Consider the following 18,408-nt stretch of genomic DNA (forward strand, 5'->3'; position numbering starts at 1 on the left):
TGGTTTCAGGTATTTCAGTGGATTGTGGTAAGGTGAAGGCGTGACCATACACATCCTCGCGTTTTGGACTTATTTATGGGAAACTCTGATAATGTGAACGTTTTGGAAACTATGTTGAAAGAGATCCTGATTTTTTTTAAATAATGTTTTGGGAATAACAATTTTTGTAAACAGTTCTTTTATTAAAGGGTTGATTTGAAAAGTTTAAATTTTATTGAAATTTTTGGGATGTTAGATGAGTTTTCTCACTATACTGTGTATGTTGCTAGTAGTCTATGTGATACTTGCATGGAAGACCCCGGGGGTAGCCCATGTCATTTGTATGAAAGACCATGGGGGTATCCCATGACACTTGCGTATAAGACCTTGGGGTAGCCAAGGCACTGCAATGGGAGACCATGGGGCAACCCATGTTAATGGTATAAAAGACCATTAGAGTAACCCATAACATTTGTATGCAAGCCCATGGGGGTAGCCTATGGAAATGTATGTATGGTTTGGGTATTTTGTGGAACTCACTAAGTTTTGTGCTTACGATTTTGTGGTTTGAATATTTTCATGTACTTCCGGTTCAAAAGGGAACGACTCGGCTTGACTACACAACATTATCCCCTGACGATTTTCCGTGTTGATGACTATTATTGTACTATGATTATTATGATACATTTGATATTATGATGGGTTTTTAAACGAATACTATGTGATTTGATAAATTAAAAATGAAAATTTTTTATATCTGCTTCAGATGTTACAAAATAGATAAATATAAAAGTTGGTTAATAGCATTCCGTTTTCAAATAAAAATGTCACAAACATTTAAAAGAATGTTAAATGGTACCATTTGAACTGGTCATGCCAACTTGTCCCAAAACCTATGTAAAAGGTTAATCATACAACACTAGTTATATGTTGAGTTTGTCAAGATTTGAACTCTAGACCTTAGGCTATCCTAGTGGTCTTCACAACCATAACCTTCTTCCATCTCCATGTCACCACCACAACTCTTCCCCTTACGATCAGGATGTTGTGCGCAAGAGAAGATTGTGGTCAAAGCGTGAAAGAAGACATAAAAGGAGAAAGAAAGCAGAGAGAAATAGTCGTGTTCAATTGTGATGGTGACCACAATCCTCCACGATATTAAGCAACTATAGATGGTCGAGATAGTGTGCACGGTCGTTGTTAATGGCCATGTTGACCATGACGACCTTTGTGCTCAGTATACCGGAAGGCGTTATGTATGAAATTCCGTTCAACTAAAGTGTGAGCTTCATGCAAAAAAAATAAAAATAAAAATAAAAATAAAAATAAAAAATTCTCAACATTTTAATAAGCTAAAGTAAGAGCTTTTTCAAAATAATAATAATAATAATAATAATAATAATAATAATAATAATAATAACAACTAGACTTTTTCAATAAGCTCTATAGTTAGAGTTTTTTTTCCCAATTTAATATCGTTATATCATACATGTTTTGTCATTGTTGGACCATAAAACAAAAATTATGTAAACGAACTTTTTTATGAGAAGTGCCTATAAAACTTGTTGTGTTAATGATTTGTCATGACGTGTCATTAAAATACCAAAAAAAATTTATAAATAAAACTCTAAAATTTAACACGATTGCATATAAAAAACTATAGTTTAGCCGAATGTTGACATACGGATGCTTTTTTAGTGGGAGAAATATATTAAAATTTTGAAAGAATAGTTAAAAGGTAATATATTTTTTGATATGTATATATTTGGTTATTAAGTTTATTTATTTGTTTATTTATTTATTTATCTCTTTAATTTGTTAAATTATACACATTCAGTCTTTATGATCGGCTACTACATGTAAGCCGGTAAAATGAGTTAAAAGGGTAATATATTTCTCATTTTGTATATATTTAGTGATTAATATTTTTGGACATTTAGTCGTTAATATTTTTTTGTTATAAAATAAGTCCTTATTGTTTTTGTTCACATTCAATACTTATGACTGATTTCTTTAGTTTTTCTCATGTCATCATATATAAGATAATCATTAATAAGGTGTTTTGGTTGTTGATACTTACGTCAATCGCGGCCTCAACTGCTTGGTATCTTAGATCTTGTGGTTTAGCTAAGGTTTTGTGTTCTGGACGTCGTGATTTCTTCATATAATATCGGATTTTAACGATTATTACATACGCGCGTTCGTATTTGTGTCTATTGCAACTTTCATTAAAATTACTGATTTTAAAAAGTAATATATTTTTACTTGCGATTTAAAAAAAACGTTCATACATACATTCATAAAGAATACATGGACATAAAGATCGTAAGTAAAAATATATTATTTTTTATATAAAAAACGTTTATATCCATGCGTTCTTTCTGAATTTATGATTTTTTTTTTATAAAATTGTAAATAAAAATAAATTACTTTTTAACAGGAGTAATCTTAACGAAAGTTGTAGTAGACTCAAATACGAACATGTGTATATAAGGATCGTTAAAATCTGATATCATATGAAGAAGTTACGACGTTCAGAACATAAGACCTAAGTCAAATCATAAGACCTAAGCAACCAAGCAGCTCATGTCGCGATGGACACAAGCATCAACAGCCCCAACACCTCATTAATGATTATCTCATGTAGGATAATGTGAGATAAACTAAAGAAATCAGTCATAAGTATTGAATGTGTACAAAACCAACAAGGATTTATTTTTCAATAAAAAATATTAATTTAATGACTAAATGTGAAAAAAAAATTAAGAATTAAATATATAAAGGTGAAAAATATATTACCATTTTAAATCATTTTTCAGACTTACTTGTTTGATAAGCCTTCTAATTGGTCAGAAGCTTGACTCGGTCTGCTTCAATCTGTATGTTTGATTTGATGCAATTTGTCGGACTCGGACGGAAGAATTGGATTCAGTCGAAAGTTTTCTCCTGATTCCGTCCTTGGAAAAAAAAGGTGTAGACTCTGTATTTTCTATCACGTTCCTCAAGTGCCCTCAAATTTTGATTCTTCTCCGTCGACCCACCAAGGACGTTGCTACACACACCAGCAACACCACCAATGGCAGATACACAATTGATTAGGTATGATTATTGTATACTTCTTGCCCTTTTAGAAACCAAATCGATAGATGGATGCCTCGCAAACATGAGTGGGATTCCAATTCATAGATATTCATTAATTTGTTACTAAGGATCCTGTCTTCGATGATTTTCCTTGGATTGATGCGTTGGAAATTAGATGGGTGCCCCACAAACCATGGGGTCAAATGAGTTGAGAAGTGAATAAGAAAGTTTTTGTTTATTAGAATGAGTATTAAAGAACTTGCAGACTTTTTGTGTGAATTAATTTCTAACTTTTTAATCTACATAAATTTGGTTTTTTGACAGGTGGAAAGCTCGTTCCCGATAATTCTTGATCCTCTTAAACATCTTGATGTTGCTATCTTCTCTAAAATTTTGAATTTTTTACATAATGAGCAGATCTCAAGCTTGCACATGCCAAATATTTATTATCAAGAGTAGCAAAATTTAAAAGAAATGGTATCTGGAAAATTTGAGTGCACATATATGGGGGATTTCAATTTTAATCCTGGAGATAAGGTTTTTATAATTCAATGTTTATTCTATTCTTGAATTTACAATGAAAACTCAAGAAACATATAGTTCTTATTATTCATTGGGAATTATGTATAGTTGTAGAGTATCTTGTTTCTAGTGGGTCAGTTTTGCCCATATTTACCCTTCTATATTTATACATATGAATTAAGAGTGATTCATGGAGGTCTTATGAAATATGCAAGTATTTTGTAGTTCTCTTATTTGTAAGATTTCAATCATTTTAGTTTTTGGTTGATTATTGTAAAGCAAAGTTGTTTTAAACATGATTTATGGATTTATGGTTTAAATGTCTAATTTTTTTTAATGCATATTGAATGTTTTTTTTAAATGTATGTTACAAGCTAAATGGTAAATCAGAAAGGTATTTTTTTTAAAATATTGTTTGAGGGTATTATAGTCATTTTTTCCAGTCAGTCGGATGCAAAATCAAACAATAAGTTTCAGTCAGAATTTAACTTGATCAGAACTTCTAACTCAATCAGCTTCTAACCCAGTCAGCAACTAACCTAATTAGCAATTATCAAACGACTCATTAGAGTAGTTGGTCATAACGACTGAATGTGTACAATTTAATAAGTTCAGGAGGTAAATGTGGACGAAAAAAACTCAATGATTAAATATATACAAATCAAAAAATATATTACCCGTTTAAGTCATTATCCCTAAAAAAAATAATTAACACGCTACAAAACATTACAAGATACGAAAAAAAAGGTAACAACAATTATAGATTCTACTTCAAAACTAAGGTCATGTTTGTTTTGAAAGGGATAATATGTTTTTTATTTTTTTTATTTTATTTATGCTGAATAAGATATAAATTAAAAGTCTTTTTTCATGTCTTTAGTTTTTATAAAAAAAAATATATTTATGTTTTAAAATCTTCTATAAAAAATGGTGGTGGTGGCAGAGAAGGGGTGGTAGCGTGGTGGTGGTGGAAAAAGAAATATCACATTATAAATAAAACTTAGAAAATGTTTTTCAAAGTTAGAAGCTAATTTTTTGTCTTCTGGAAAAGTATGTCAAAAGACTTTATTATGTCTTTTGTTTTCTGAAAAACCAAGAATATTTTCTTCAAAATTTTTTCCTTTCATAGACATAAGAGGTCAAAAAGATATTTCGACAAAAAACAAATATCACGTAACTCTTGGTGATTTTAGTGTCATCGTACATTTGTGTAATTGGATCTAACATGTGAGCTAAAAAACTTATTATTTGTACTTTATATTATATGTTTGGTAAATGTAGATTGCATGCATATACAATATCGAATTATAAGTCGGTATGATAAAATGACGGTGGTCAAAGGGGTCGCACCCCCTTGCATGGTTCTAGTGGCAAAGCCCCTGGCGGTGGTCCCATAGGCTTTGAGCAGCACCACAAAAAGTCTTTAAAAATTTGAATTAGTTTCATTATGGAAAAAACCCAATTTTAATAGGTGATTATGGTAAGATTGATAAATATTGTCAGTTTTGGAAACCATTTATTATGTCATTAAATTTGAGATTCTCCTAACTAATTTAGAAGATAACAACCCTAGTATTAGGTCTAACAATCGTGTCGTGTTTGGGTTGGCGGGTCGCGGTTTGACGGGTCAAAATATGTCAACCCAAACACGACCCATTTAACTACATAGGTCACGGGTTGACGGGTTTGAAACATAAACTCATATATGACCCACTAACCCATTTATTTATATGAGTTCACGGGTTGGCGGGTTCGTGGATCAAATTCCATAAATAAATTGATAATTAAACATGAATAAATTATTAATGGTTGATGCAAACATATCTGAATTTTAGACACTTAAGTCTTAAACATCCAAATGAAAATTAAAAATATTCATAGAAACATATTCAAACGAAACATTAATACAACATTATCAACATAGATAGTTCAAGTGCTAAAATAATAGCCATAATTCCCATTTTTTTCTCCCAAAAAATAAAGTCAATTCTTCAACACCATTTTCTTCTTTATAATAAACTTCAACTTTCAAGTAGAAACAAGAAACAATAGGCGGGGTTAAAACACACACAATTCCCATTATTTAGATTTTAGGGAAAATGAGCAAAATGGTTATAGCCTTTGAGCCTTACATGTTACGTTCTTACGACCACCTGAAATTTCAAATGTTGAATGATTATGAATCAGTGATATATAATACTTATTCAATATTAATATTTGATATGTTAAAAATAATATGATTTTTTTTATTAAAAATATAAACGGGTTGGCGAGTCAACACGTTTATTTTTTAAGAAACTCATATATGACCTTTTTAATAAATGGGTTAGCGGGTTGGCAGGTTGACGGGTTAATGAGTTGAAAAACTAAACCCAAACTCATTTATTTCGTGTCGTGTCGAGAATTGTTAACCCTACCTAGTATGTCATGTATATATACGACTTTTCTTTTGAGCCGTAAAGAACCTTTCTTAGCTCTTTTTCTTCTAAAACGAACTCAGAACTCTCTGACGATTTTAGCTTATATTTATGTGACTAGATACACAAGTGTCCTTTCGTATTATCGTAGACTGGATTTCATGTAACTCAGATATACAGTGGAAATATCAGTTCGGAAAGTAAACTTAAACGATCCATAAGGAATCTGGTTCGCCATCATCACCCTACTTAATCTATCCCTCAACACTAACTCTCCTTAATCCACTTGAAAGAAATAAGTTGGAACTAATCGGCCATCTTCAAATGACTAAACTTAATACACTTGACGATAAACAAGTTCCAAACCTTTCAAATAACCAAATAACTGAGTAGACCAAACTAGCCATCAATTTTCACCTTCCTTTACCCAAAGTGTTCGAATCTAAATACAACCACCTTTGTTCACAGGAACCACTCCAAGCGCAAGAGGTTACTTGCTTTGTTGGCATGTAAAAAGTTAACTTTTTTTTTTGTTATTTTTTTTTTCAAAAAGTTAACTAGTTACTAAATGTTGACGTATCAAACGACATTACTTGTTTTGTTGGCATGTAAATAGTTAATGTTGTGAAAAGAAACCAACTATCTATCTGAAAAGTCTACTTTATTCACTTGCAAACATTTATATAGAAAATCTATCAAACGTTGACATATCTATTCCCCCATCATCTACTTTATTTATTTACTTGTTTCTAGTTTAAATTCCATTGTTACTATTATTATGAACCACACCTTCACCCTCACCCCACCAAAGTCATCATCATCAACTCTATTCCCCCAACCTTTCACAGCCTTTGTCATCTTCAATTTCTATCATAAACAGTCACATTCAATACAGTACAAGCATAAAAAAAATATTGAACCCATTAAAGATGTTTAAACATAGCAAAGGCACACGAAACACATACCAATGACCTTGTTCCACACTTGGTAGTTAGTGTCAACATAGCATCCGTATCCCGAGTAATAGATTTTTATATAAATGAAAGTAGAAACTATTCATGGTGGCTATTTTGTCGACGAAAGGCTTGTACACATGATTTCCATGAAAACGGATAATAACTTACACCCCGCTCCCGAGTTCAACTTAAAAAGAGAAAAGAAAGGAAATGAGAGGAAATGAAGGGAAAGTGTAACATACACGTTTTGAAATCGTGTTATAAGTAAATAAAATTGTGAAATATTATGTAAAATTGAGTGTTGAGTTCTAACAGATGGTTTTTACTAGAAATGAAGTAAAACTATGTTTAGAATCACTCAGAAAATATTGGAAGTCTTATGAGATTCCAATTAAAAGCCAAATAGTGAAATTTAGCGAAAATATGAAATTTTAAATAAGTAAAATTTTATTATTTGATGTTGTAGAAAATCTCGTTAGAAATTTGTAGGTGAAAACCTCGTCAAAATCCGAGTTATAACGAAGAAGTTATGACCAACCGAAGATCCGCGACGAAACCGGCACGGCGCCGAATGACGTAAAAAGTGAGTTTTTGATAAACTACTTTTTAGCCTTAGTAATATAAATGAAAGTCGTAGTATTCGTTAAACCGAGAAATTCGATAAAAAGAACGCCAGAATCTGACTTCGTATGAGGAAGTTATGATTTTTCGAAGTTTCAGCTTAGCAGTAGACAGCTAAAAAACTCGAATTTTAGATCGAGTGATTTTTATCCGACACAACATAAACGAGAATTGAAGGTCTCGTCATTAGTAGTGCAACGGTAAAAAAGTCTGACGAAAACGGACGTCGGATGAAGAAGTTATGAATTTTTAACGGATTTTCCTGTCCCGGTCTGTTAAAAATAATAATATTAAAATTAAATTCAAAATTAGCCAACGAAGTCTAAACGAAAGTTGTAGAGTGTAATTTTAGCTACGCGCGCATATAAAGAACGTCAAAAACGGAGCTCGTATGCGAAAGTTATGGAGTTTTGAAGTTTTGGCGCAAAAGCCGAGAAATTTCGTATAGGTGGCTTCGGCCACGTCACCCTCGCTTAAAAGATGCCATGTGTCCGAAATTGGTGAGTCATGCGAGCCACGTGTCGGATTCTGATTTGACCGAAGGGAGATCCAGTCTGAGGCTCGCATGTGGACCGAACCTCGCACCCTAGCTCCAAGCCTCGCACATGCTTATTACTCCGCGGTCCAATCAATGAGTGCCACCGAGACTCTCGCATGTGCTGACCACCTGTGCACCAGAGCCGACGTCGGACACATGCCTCGGTCCAATAAGAATCCGCCAGCAAGCCATCGCACGCGCAGCCCACGTGCGAGCCCTCCCCTGCGAGCCTCGGATCTTCGCCACATGGAGGCTTCTCAGTCGTCCGATCAGAAGCCTCGCCCCTATATATAGAAGGGTGCTAGACCTCCCGGATAACTTTGAAAAATTGTCAATTTTAACCCCCTAAACCCATATTTCTTTCAACTTAACATCCCGCAAAGCCCCGGTATCGATTGTAAAGCCCGAAATCCTCCACGAAGTGCCCGAGAAGCCCGAGAAATTTATCTTTTCGATTTCGAAGCTCTACCTTCGCAGAGCCCGGTTTTCAACGACGAAAGTCATATTTAGAGCCGAAGTACTGCCCAAATTAATATTTTAGCCCCCGGTTATTTCACGGTGAGTTTAATATATAGAAATAATTGTATGTTATGTGTTATATGTGCTACGTACTTTTCAGTGTTATTATTCCGGGTTATTTTTATTTGCTATTTTTAATAGCAAAGAAATACCTTTGACCATGTGATCAGTGAAAGGACTTAGATTCACGTTGGTATTGGTAGGTAGCCTCTGGCCATGCGGAACATGTCTCCGTAAGAGAATGAATTCTATTCTATGGTAGTGGCAGAAGGTTAGACAGGGCTATAAGCCTGAAATCTACCGAAATGTTAATTCGAAGTTGTATATCTTCTGTGTCATTTGGGCCAAAGCTTTATTAATGTATATCAAGCATGGAAATTGTTATGTCTCATTGATTGTATATCTTTAAATCAAATCAATGATTGATATGGAATGTTTGTAACATGATTCACATATGCCCTTGTTGTTCCTTGTTCCTCTTCGCTTCTGCCCTATTAAAATATATATATATATATATATATATATATATATATGGCATAACGTTATATTGTATCTATTATTGAACTTACTAAGCGTCACCGCTTACCCTGTCGATGTTTAACAAATTGTAGGAGATAAACATCCAGTATAGTTATATACTAGTAGAAGATTTTTGAATAGTTTGAAACTATTGTATCGATAGAAGCTTATGAATAGTTTGAAACTATTGTATTTTGCACTCTTATATGTATAAAACTATAGAATCCTGGGAAGTTATGTAATATATAACACTTTAAAATAGTCGGTTTGTATCCAGTAGTTTGTAATCTCTTTATCAATGTAAAATATTGGTTTTATGAATATGCAAGTAGCATGTTTTGGAGTAACTATATTGTCAAGTATGAAAGTTTGGGTCTTTCATAAATAAGAAAGTTAGGGTCTTTCAGAAAGTAAGAGAGAATGGTGCTTCCGAGTTTCATTAAAGGAAGGAAATGGAAGGAAAACTTTCCCTCCTAACTTTCCTCCCGATTTGGGAGGATTTGAAAAGAAATAACAAAATGTTTAACTTTCCTTCCATTTCTCTCCAACTCGGGAGCACAAATAACAATTTCTTTTTCCTTTCTTTTCTCTTCTTTTCTCTCCTTACTTTCTTTTCTCTTCTCTTCTTTTCTTTGCTACAATTCAGGAGCGGGGTGTTAGTGAAACTCAATGGTATCACAAGGAATTCATAATAACGGAAACAATCCAAATATGATGCATTTCCAATATCATTTTTTTTATTATAAATTTTGCTTTTGAAATTTTATTTTTTACAAATTATTTTCACAATTTATTTTATATTTGGTTTGTAGTTTGTATGCATATTTTCTAAAGATTTTTCTGTTTTTCCAATTTTTTTTTTCAAACTAGTTTCTTATTTCATTTAGACATTTACATATCAATTTCCATACGTCTAGGGTTATAAATATGTATAAAAGTTATTTTTTTTAAATACTATTTTCACAAACCGGAAGTGACCTTTGTTTTTAACACATACATTTATTTGAAAAAAAATTAACTTTATTTACATATTTTTAAAGCTTTGTTATTTACAAAATCAATTTCATAAAAAAATACAATTTTTCAATACATTTTCGTTTTACAAATAGTCGCTCTGTACAAAATTAGTTTTTTATTTTCAAATTTGATTTCCATTTTCTTTCACATATTAGTTTAGATTGTAAAAATTAAAATCTGAAAAAATCCAATTTTTTTTTATCCGATTTATGATTTAATCACAATTTTTTTTTTTTTTATGAAGAGTTCTGAAAACCAGTAAAAATATATATAAAAAAACGTAAGAACGTTATATTTTACCAGTTTTTAGGACTATTTTATAAAAATAATAATAATAATAATCTATAACTAAATCATAAACTAGGCCAAACTTTAAGAATTATTCAGAGATTTCTTTTGTAGAAATATGTTAAAAAAATATTTTTTAACATATTCATTTTAACAAAATGTGCACTTTTATATATAATTGAACATAATATTATTATAAATATGTCTTTGCCTAATGTACATACACAAATTTCCTACAAATTCACATGGGGACCAAAAATTAGTATCAAACTTCGAAACAAATTGGTAAAAAATTGTTTCTACCTTTAAGAAATGACAAATCAAACTTGGAAACATGAGACACAAGTAGAAAACAAACAGATATACATATTTTTTATTTTCATATAAGAATCTGTTTTGCAACATAAACATATTTCACAACACTTATTCAATCAAATAATCAATGGAGACACTTAAAATCTTACATTAACCCTTGTCCAATATAAGTAATAATCAGAAGAAAAACAACATAAACATACTCTCTAATTCTAACGAAAACAAAATCTCGACTTTCTTTTAAGGGTGTGACAAAAGGGCAAAACGGTCAATTTCTGTGAAGCCCTTTAAAAAAGCGCAGCTGAATAAAGTTCTGGCCCCTTCAATGGTTCCTGGAAGTCTGGATTGATAGGGAAAAGTTCACATTGTGCGTATTGTGCCATTAATTGATCAACTAGAACCAATGCCACCATCGCTTCAACCATGGGCACAGCTGTAAAAAATCATCCATCCAAAATTCAAAATTTAAAACCGGCTAAATTACCATTTTACCCTTACAAGTCATCAATTTTAGCCCATTAAATAAAATAAAAAAAAGAATGAAAAAGTAGGATGCTAGAAGTAGAAGTAACCTCTTGGGACAACACAAGGATCATGTCTGCCTCGAGCTATAAGTTCTGTTTCATTTTTATCTCTTGTCACAGTGTTCTGCTTCCTCTGCAAAGTTATCAGAAAAATAAATATAAAAAATATGAATTTAGATATAATATATTAATAATTAATAATACTTACTCCAATTGTAGATGTTGGTTTGAAGGCTATTCTCATGTATATGATCTCCCCATTAGAAATTCCACCCTGTATCCCACCAGAACGGTTTGTTCTTGTCCTGATCCGCCCGTTTTCATCCGTATAAAACGCATCATTATGTTCACTACCCGTTAAAAGGGTACCTAAATTTCGTTCAAATTTATTTAAAAAAAAAAAAAATCATAAATTAACAATCTTAATAAATACATCCGATAATGCTAACCTGCAAATCCGCTTCCAATCTCGAACCCTTTTGTTGCAGGTAAGGACATGGCTGCTTTTGCCAACTCAGCTTCAAGTTTGTCAAAAACAGGTGAACCAAGTCCCTAAAATATCAAAAAACTTAAAGATAAATATAAAAATGTGTAAATTAAATAAATAAATAAAAAAACAGAGATTGCTTACCCTTGGAGCATTCCTAACAATACAAGTCACAACACCACCTACAGAATCACCTCTCACTCTAACAGCATCAATTGCAGCAATCATCTTTTCTGCATACTCGGGATCCGGACACCTAACAATATTGCTCTCAACCTAAACTTATTACAAAAAAAAAAAAAAAAATCATGATTTTAAGAGAATATTTAGAAGAAAAAAAATAAAGATCATATTTAACCTGCTCAAGCGTCAAAGTATTGTGATCAACTAGATCTTCCGGAAGCACAACTGTGTGGGCTTGTGACACATAAGCAAGAATCTGTAAAAAGAAAAAACTAGCAAGGTTAAAATCGTAATTTACTATATATAGGTCATCAACAGGGAAGGAATATAGCTTGTAAAGTAAACATACCTCAGTGCCAGAATATGCCTTGAGAATCTTCTTTGCAACAGCTCCAGAGGCAACTCTCCCAATTGTCTCCCTAGCTGATGATCGACCACCACCCTGTATGTTTATCAAAATTTTAAACTCTGAATTTTTTTTTTTTTTTTTCTTTTTTTAAAGTACAAATTTTATTTGTGAAAATACAGTACCTCTACTGATCGTACACCATATTTGAAGTCATAAGTAGCATCAGCATGAGAAGGTCGATAAGCCTTTGACATTTCACTGTAGTCCTATAAAGTTCAATAACCAAAATATTGTGAATCTTACCAAAACCTAAATGGCTATTATTATTATTATTATTATCCTATTATTGACATCATGTTAAAAGGTACTTACTTTTCCCCTTTGATCTGTGTTGGGTACATTTATCATGATTGGAGATCCAGTTGTGTATCCTGCAATTAGTGCAACACAATTAGGTCATTAGGGATCTCTTCTAATTGAAGATGAAGTCTAGAGAACTTGATGATATTAAGGGATACGGATATTTACTACAAACTAACCATCAGCTACTCCTGAAAATATGGTGCATGTGTCTGTTTCTTTTCTAGGTGTGGTAATTCGGCTCTGACCTGGTCTCCTGTGTAAAAGATTCAGATTTTAATGAGATCATGGAAAGTGATTGATTACTGTAAGTGACACACATAAATATGATACTATGATAGTACCTTCTGTCAAGATCTGCTTGTAAATCAGCCTCTGAAATGGGAAATCTTGGAGGACACCCATCGATAATACAACCAACACCTCCACCATGGGATTCACCATATGTTGTAACACGAAAGTAATTTCCATATGTACTTCCAGCTGCATGTATCTCTGTAAATGGAAGTTGCATGAATCAGGTGGAACACTCGGAATATCAAGGTTCTTTATTAAGGGTGTAGTAATGCATACAGGATACCAGAAGAGGTTTCTTAATACCCAACAAAATGTACAGTTGCAGTGACATAATAGAAGAATATGAAAAATAAATATATGCATACACTCTATTTTCTAATGTATTTTCAACAACCCCCATGGATCATGGATCATAATTGATGGAATTCAAATCTGAAATAGTCACTCAAGACACTAAATTTAGCATAGTGTTAATGAATCTCCCTATATTTGGAAATGTAACTTCAACCAAAAGTTTTTATTGAAGTACAATGCTTCAAAATGCTTTTTCAAAAACTATATTGTAGTGCAATTGAATTATCAAATTTGTACACTACACAATCCCATCAATAGGTTCCTAACCCATTGGTAATGAATTCATGGTCTTTGTCAAAATTAGTCCAAGTCAATGGTTGATATCAATATACCCCCAAAAAGAAACAAAGAATATTACATCCTACACCACAATTCAAGCAAAAATTGCATCAACAAGATTCATTATCCAGTTAGATTCTGGCTCTTGCAGAACAAAAAAGTAGAAAATGTTAGGAATGGACTTCCATCCGGTTGAAAGAATGAAGAACTTACTGTCATAGCATTTTTCGGGAGCAATAATACTTCAAAGTTTCCGATTTATGTAATAAATTAGATGAGAACTACAAAAATCACAGCAAATCACCTAAGGCGTATACTGGAAACTAGGTTGCGTCTTTCGTATATAAGTTCATACAGATGGAATTTCCAAACCAACATTCTGAAGCTTTCAGGGTAAGAGATATAATGAATAAACTTAAAGCAATCTAATGGAACACAATTTTGCGATTATCAAAGGCCACTTGCATTCACATTTTTTACTTTATCCACTATAAAAGCAAAGCATCAGAGATCTTCGGAAATAGGACGAAATTTCAACAACATATATCATTAAATCTGAGGACTCACCGAGTTTTTTAGGTGGCGATCGGCGGTGAGTTGATATACGGAGGTTTGCAGAGCCGAGATCTGAGTGACGTAGAGAGGCCAAGCGTGAGGGTTCACAGGAGGATGAAGCTCCGATGAAAGCTTTGGTTAATAGAGTAGACGCCATTGTTTCTTGCAAAGAAACTATGTACACGATCTACGCCTAAATATGACTTGGGTATAGGGGGTTGGTGGGCGGACTGTGTTTGTGGCCGTGTTTGGTGGCCACCTAACTATATATGCTATCTTTAATTTAGATTTTCGAAATTATTATTATACAAAGTAAAATTGGTTCATGTCGTATTTAAAAAAATTTGGATAGAGTTAAAAAAATTTTGAACTTTCCTGTACTCTTGAAAAGTCGTTTTTGCCCTTTACATTTCTTTTTTTCTATTTTATTTATTTATTTTGGTATTTAAATAACTAAAAATAAAAAATGGAAAATAAAATCTCTCTCTCCCTTCCCCCCCCCCCCCTCTCTCATACCCCACACATATAGAGAATCGATCTCTCTAAAACTTCATCTGTATAAATGATCCATCAAATTAATCTCTAAAAAAACCCATCTTTATGGATCGATTTTCAATCCATCGTAGTGGTGTTTGGGCTGCATCAATTTGTCTGTGATGTTACAACAGTGGTGGTCGTGTTATGGCTCTTCGATTAAGGGACCTGCGTAAGGAAGGCACCCATTTTCTGCTCTAAAAGACGAAGGTTGGTGATGGTTTGGTTGCAATAAAGGGTGAAGGTTGTTTGTTTTGTCAAGATGATGGTGGCGGATACGATTTACTCAACACTTCATTCAGATCAAAGTTTCTATTACATTCAAGATGTCGCAGCCCCAAACCCACTTGCTCAACACCACCGGACTACCACCATCAAAGAACTTAGGGTTCTAAAGAATAGACCAGAAATTAGGGCCCGTCACTATATCTCAAGCTTTTCTTGACGGGCAGAGATATGTCCTTTCATCTTTGTCTTCTATTTAAAATGTTTGAATCGAACCTTCAAAACCCTAAAATCGAGCCTTGAAATATGAGAAACAAATCGATCTAGTATGAGAAAGACAAGGGGAGGGTATGGAATGAGAAAGACACGTCGGGATGTGGGTTGAAATTACATGCATCGTCTGAGAGGGGTCATCGGCGAGGGAGGCGTGGCGGAGTAACTGCTATTAAAATCGACATTGTTGATGTTAATGTGTTGAAATCCTTGGTGGTGTTGGGTTTGTGTTGCAATGAGTGTTTATGTGGGTTTTTGTTATTTTTGGATCACTAATTCTTACATGTATAAGACGGAAATGAGAGACAGAGAGAAAAGGAAGGTGTTTTCCATCTGAGTTTTTTATTTTTTATTTTTTATTTTTTATTTTTTTTATTTGCACATGATTTGCAGGTGAAAGGTGAAATGAAGAAGACGATAGAAAGAGAATTCGAGTTAAAGAGATAAGAAGGGTACAGTGGAGAGAGAATTATGTGTGTGTGTGAGAGAGAGAGAACGGTAGGGTGGATGGAGGATAATTATTATTTTTTCTTTTTATTTTAAATTAAAATAGTATTTGAATAATTATAAACAATACAAAAAAGAAAATAAAATGGTATAACCGTCTTTTCAAGTTTTTTTGTACCAAAACCACAGAAAGTTATTGATTTTGGACCTTTCATGCAAGTTAAAAACTTTTTGAACCCTATCCAATGTTTTTCGAAAACCACAAGGATCAATTTTGCAGTTTTGTCTTATTATTATTACTTTGTATTTATAATCATATCAATATTTTCTTATAATGCATCTTTAGAAAATTCATAGGAAGTTAAAAAAAAATTAAAAAAAAAAAAAGTTAATATATATAATGTACTTAAGATTAGTAAACGTTTTTTTTTCATGTAAGCGTTCAATGATCATTGAATGTCAATATAATATTTTATTAAAATAGAGCTTCATAATTAGAGTTGTCAGGTCATTCAATCATCTTATTTAACTTATCATTGCAAGCATTATGAGGCTGAAAGGAGTGGTGGCTCGCTACCGGGTCGCTACTCTCGCTAAGAGGAAGAGAACACCACCGCCTAGCGCTCGCTAGGGGGATCGCTAAGGGATGCTCGTGGACTCCATGGCGAGAAGAAAGAGAAAGGATTGGAAGGATGTGATTGATGCAAACAATTTCTGGTTCTTCTCCTGCAATTTCATCAACATGAGGTACTGATTTCTCCTTCTTCTTGCTATGATTTCTTCTTTTCTTTTGTAAGTTTTAATGCTCTGTTACTATATTTTATTATGTGATTTACTATGTTTTAAGGTGTTTAAGGTCCTCAAAGTGGGTTTTTACGTTTTGTAAATGGGTTAATTTCTCTTTAAAGTTGAAGGAATCGTGTGAACAAAACTGATTTGCCTTCAAGTTTGCGTTAATGTTAAAGAATTACGATTATAGATTCTCACAGTGTTGTGTTTTTTGTAGCTAAGGTCATTGAAACAAACATGAAGACAAGGTGTTTGATGAAATGCTCAAAAAAGAAAAAAAAAAAAAAAAAAAAACATTTTATGGTGGTATTGAACTACATTTTCCAAATTTGTAATGTATTGGAATATTTGGACTAAATCCTCTTTGAAGTTTCTCCAAAAGACTAAATCTTTTCTAAATTTTGGAATCATATCTTTAATTTCTCATTTTTATTTTCAGGTATATTTTTCTAATCTAATTTTTCGGAATATCTACAGACCAATGGTATAATTTTTATGTATTGATATTTGATTTTCAATAATGTTTGTGCTTCAACTAGTAAGACTTTTGATCCAATAATTTTATGTTTTATGTTATCTTAATTTATTGTCTGATTGTTTCTTATCTCAACTCTCTCATATTCATGATTAGGATTCCCTTGGTTTGACTGTCTTAAGATTGAAAAAGAAGTTATCATTCTAGTTTATGCTGACTCTAAGGTAGTCTTTTCTCTCCATATGTTGATGCATTAATTTTTCTAAATATCTAAACATATGTTGATGCTACGGTAGTCTTTTATCTCCATATTTTTCAGTTACTCATGTCAAGATAATTACTTAAAAGTTCAATCATCGTAAATTTATTAGTACCCATTGACTTGTTAATATTTATGTTGTTAGATAATTGTCAAAAACGGAGTTCCTTTCACATCTATTTATCGTGTTAATATGGGACTCAAATGGCGATACTCAAGCAAAAAGAAACTGTTGAGGAACTGAAGCAAGCATGTTGATTTGGTAGGGATTTTTGTTTCAAAGAATGCACACAAACATCGTTCTATGTGATTTGTAGGTTTTTGTGGGTATTGAAATGAATTTTATCTAAATGTAAAATATATTGCACTTTTGTTATTTAAAACTTTTTTGTATATGTGTTTGGTCTATTGTAATGCACAAACGGATGTTGCATTTTTGTTATATGTGTTTGGTCTAAATGTAAAATATATTGCACTTTTGTTAATTAAATTTGAAAATGAAAAAAAAAATGGAGTGTTAGGAGTGTTAGCTAGGGGTGTAAACAAGCCGAGTCGAACCGAATACTACCAAGCTCGAAGCTCGGCTCGACTAAAATACTCGAGCTCAAAACTCGACTCGAGCCTTGATTTTAAGCTCGAGCTCGGGCTCGTGAAATACTCGACAGTTTCGAGTTCAGCTCTGCTCGGCTCGTGTCACACCCCCGAACCTGGACTGCGGAAACATCCGGGGGCGGATGACTTCGTGTACAGTATCATAACATTTGAATAAATGAATCATAGCAACCAAACATCATACATTGGAAATACACACTTACATAGTTTACATATTGAATCGTATTCATCAGTTACACAAAAGTAAGAAAGTAAAATTTCTTGAAGTCGCACCACTTGATCTTATAGTCGAACTTATTATCTGCTACTGGAATTCCTGAGAATACAAATCGTTTTGAAAAGCGTCAACTAAAAAGTTGGTGAGTTCATAAGCAGTTTTGTATAAAAATGGTTTTTGTACTTGTTTAGAATAGTTTTCATAGCGCTTTCAGAAATCCGATATTTTCTAACAAGAAATGGTTTGAAATATTTTTGCTTGATCTTATATTAATGCACATGTGTTAATGTTTACGAAAAATAGAAAGAGAATGATTTCCAGACAACCCGATGTTGTCTGCGATAGCTGATACTGGAATCTCAACCCCCGTGGTTGAGTACCGGTGTGAATAGATTTCCATTTGATCAAAAAGAAGGT

At 32.7% G+C, this 18,408-nt stretch overlaps 1 protein-coding gene and 1 long non-coding RNA gene across 2 annotated transcripts; one reads left to right on the forward strand and one right to left on the reverse strand.

The window, feature by feature from the left end:
• The first annotated feature begins 2,812 nt into the window (after positions 1 to 2,812).
• Positions 2,813 to 3,902, forward strand: LOC145029343 (uncharacterized). The gene is made up of 2 exons (XR_013676483.1): positions 2,813 to 3,078; positions 3,385 to 3,902. It is a non-coding gene; the product is annotated as an uncharacterized LOC145029343 (long non-coding RNA).
• Positions 3,903 to 10,851: 6,949 nt separating this feature from the next.
• On the reverse strand, positions 10,852 to 14,401 carry EMB1144 (chorismate synthase, putative / 5-enolpyruvylshikimate-3-phosphate phospholyase). The gene is made up of 12 exons (XM_078981710.1): positions 14,173 to 14,401; positions 13,020 to 13,170; positions 12,855 to 12,931; positions 12,688 to 12,746; positions 12,498 to 12,581; positions 12,316 to 12,408; positions 12,142 to 12,222; positions 11,928 to 12,059; positions 11,746 to 11,848; positions 11,505 to 11,665; positions 11,345 to 11,429; positions 10,852 to 11,205 (listed from the first exon to the last, which is right to left on the reverse strand). The coding sequence occupies exons 1-12, from the start codon at positions 14,315 to 14,317 to the stop codon at positions 11,060 to 11,062; spliced, it is 1,317 nt and encodes a 438-aa protein (XP_078837836.1). The 5' UTR covers positions 14,318 to 14,401; the 3' UTR covers positions 10,852 to 11,059.
• Positions 14,402 to 18,408: the final 4,007 nt, after the last annotated feature.

The sequence above is a fragment of the Lactuca saligna genome, chromosome 2 (genome assembly GCF_052625555.1).
Source record: "Lactuca saligna cultivar CGN05327 chromosome 2, ASM5262555v1, whole genome shotgun sequence".
Lineage (NCBI taxonomy): Eukaryota > Viridiplantae > Streptophyta > Magnoliopsida > Asterales > Asteraceae > Lactuca > Lactuca saligna.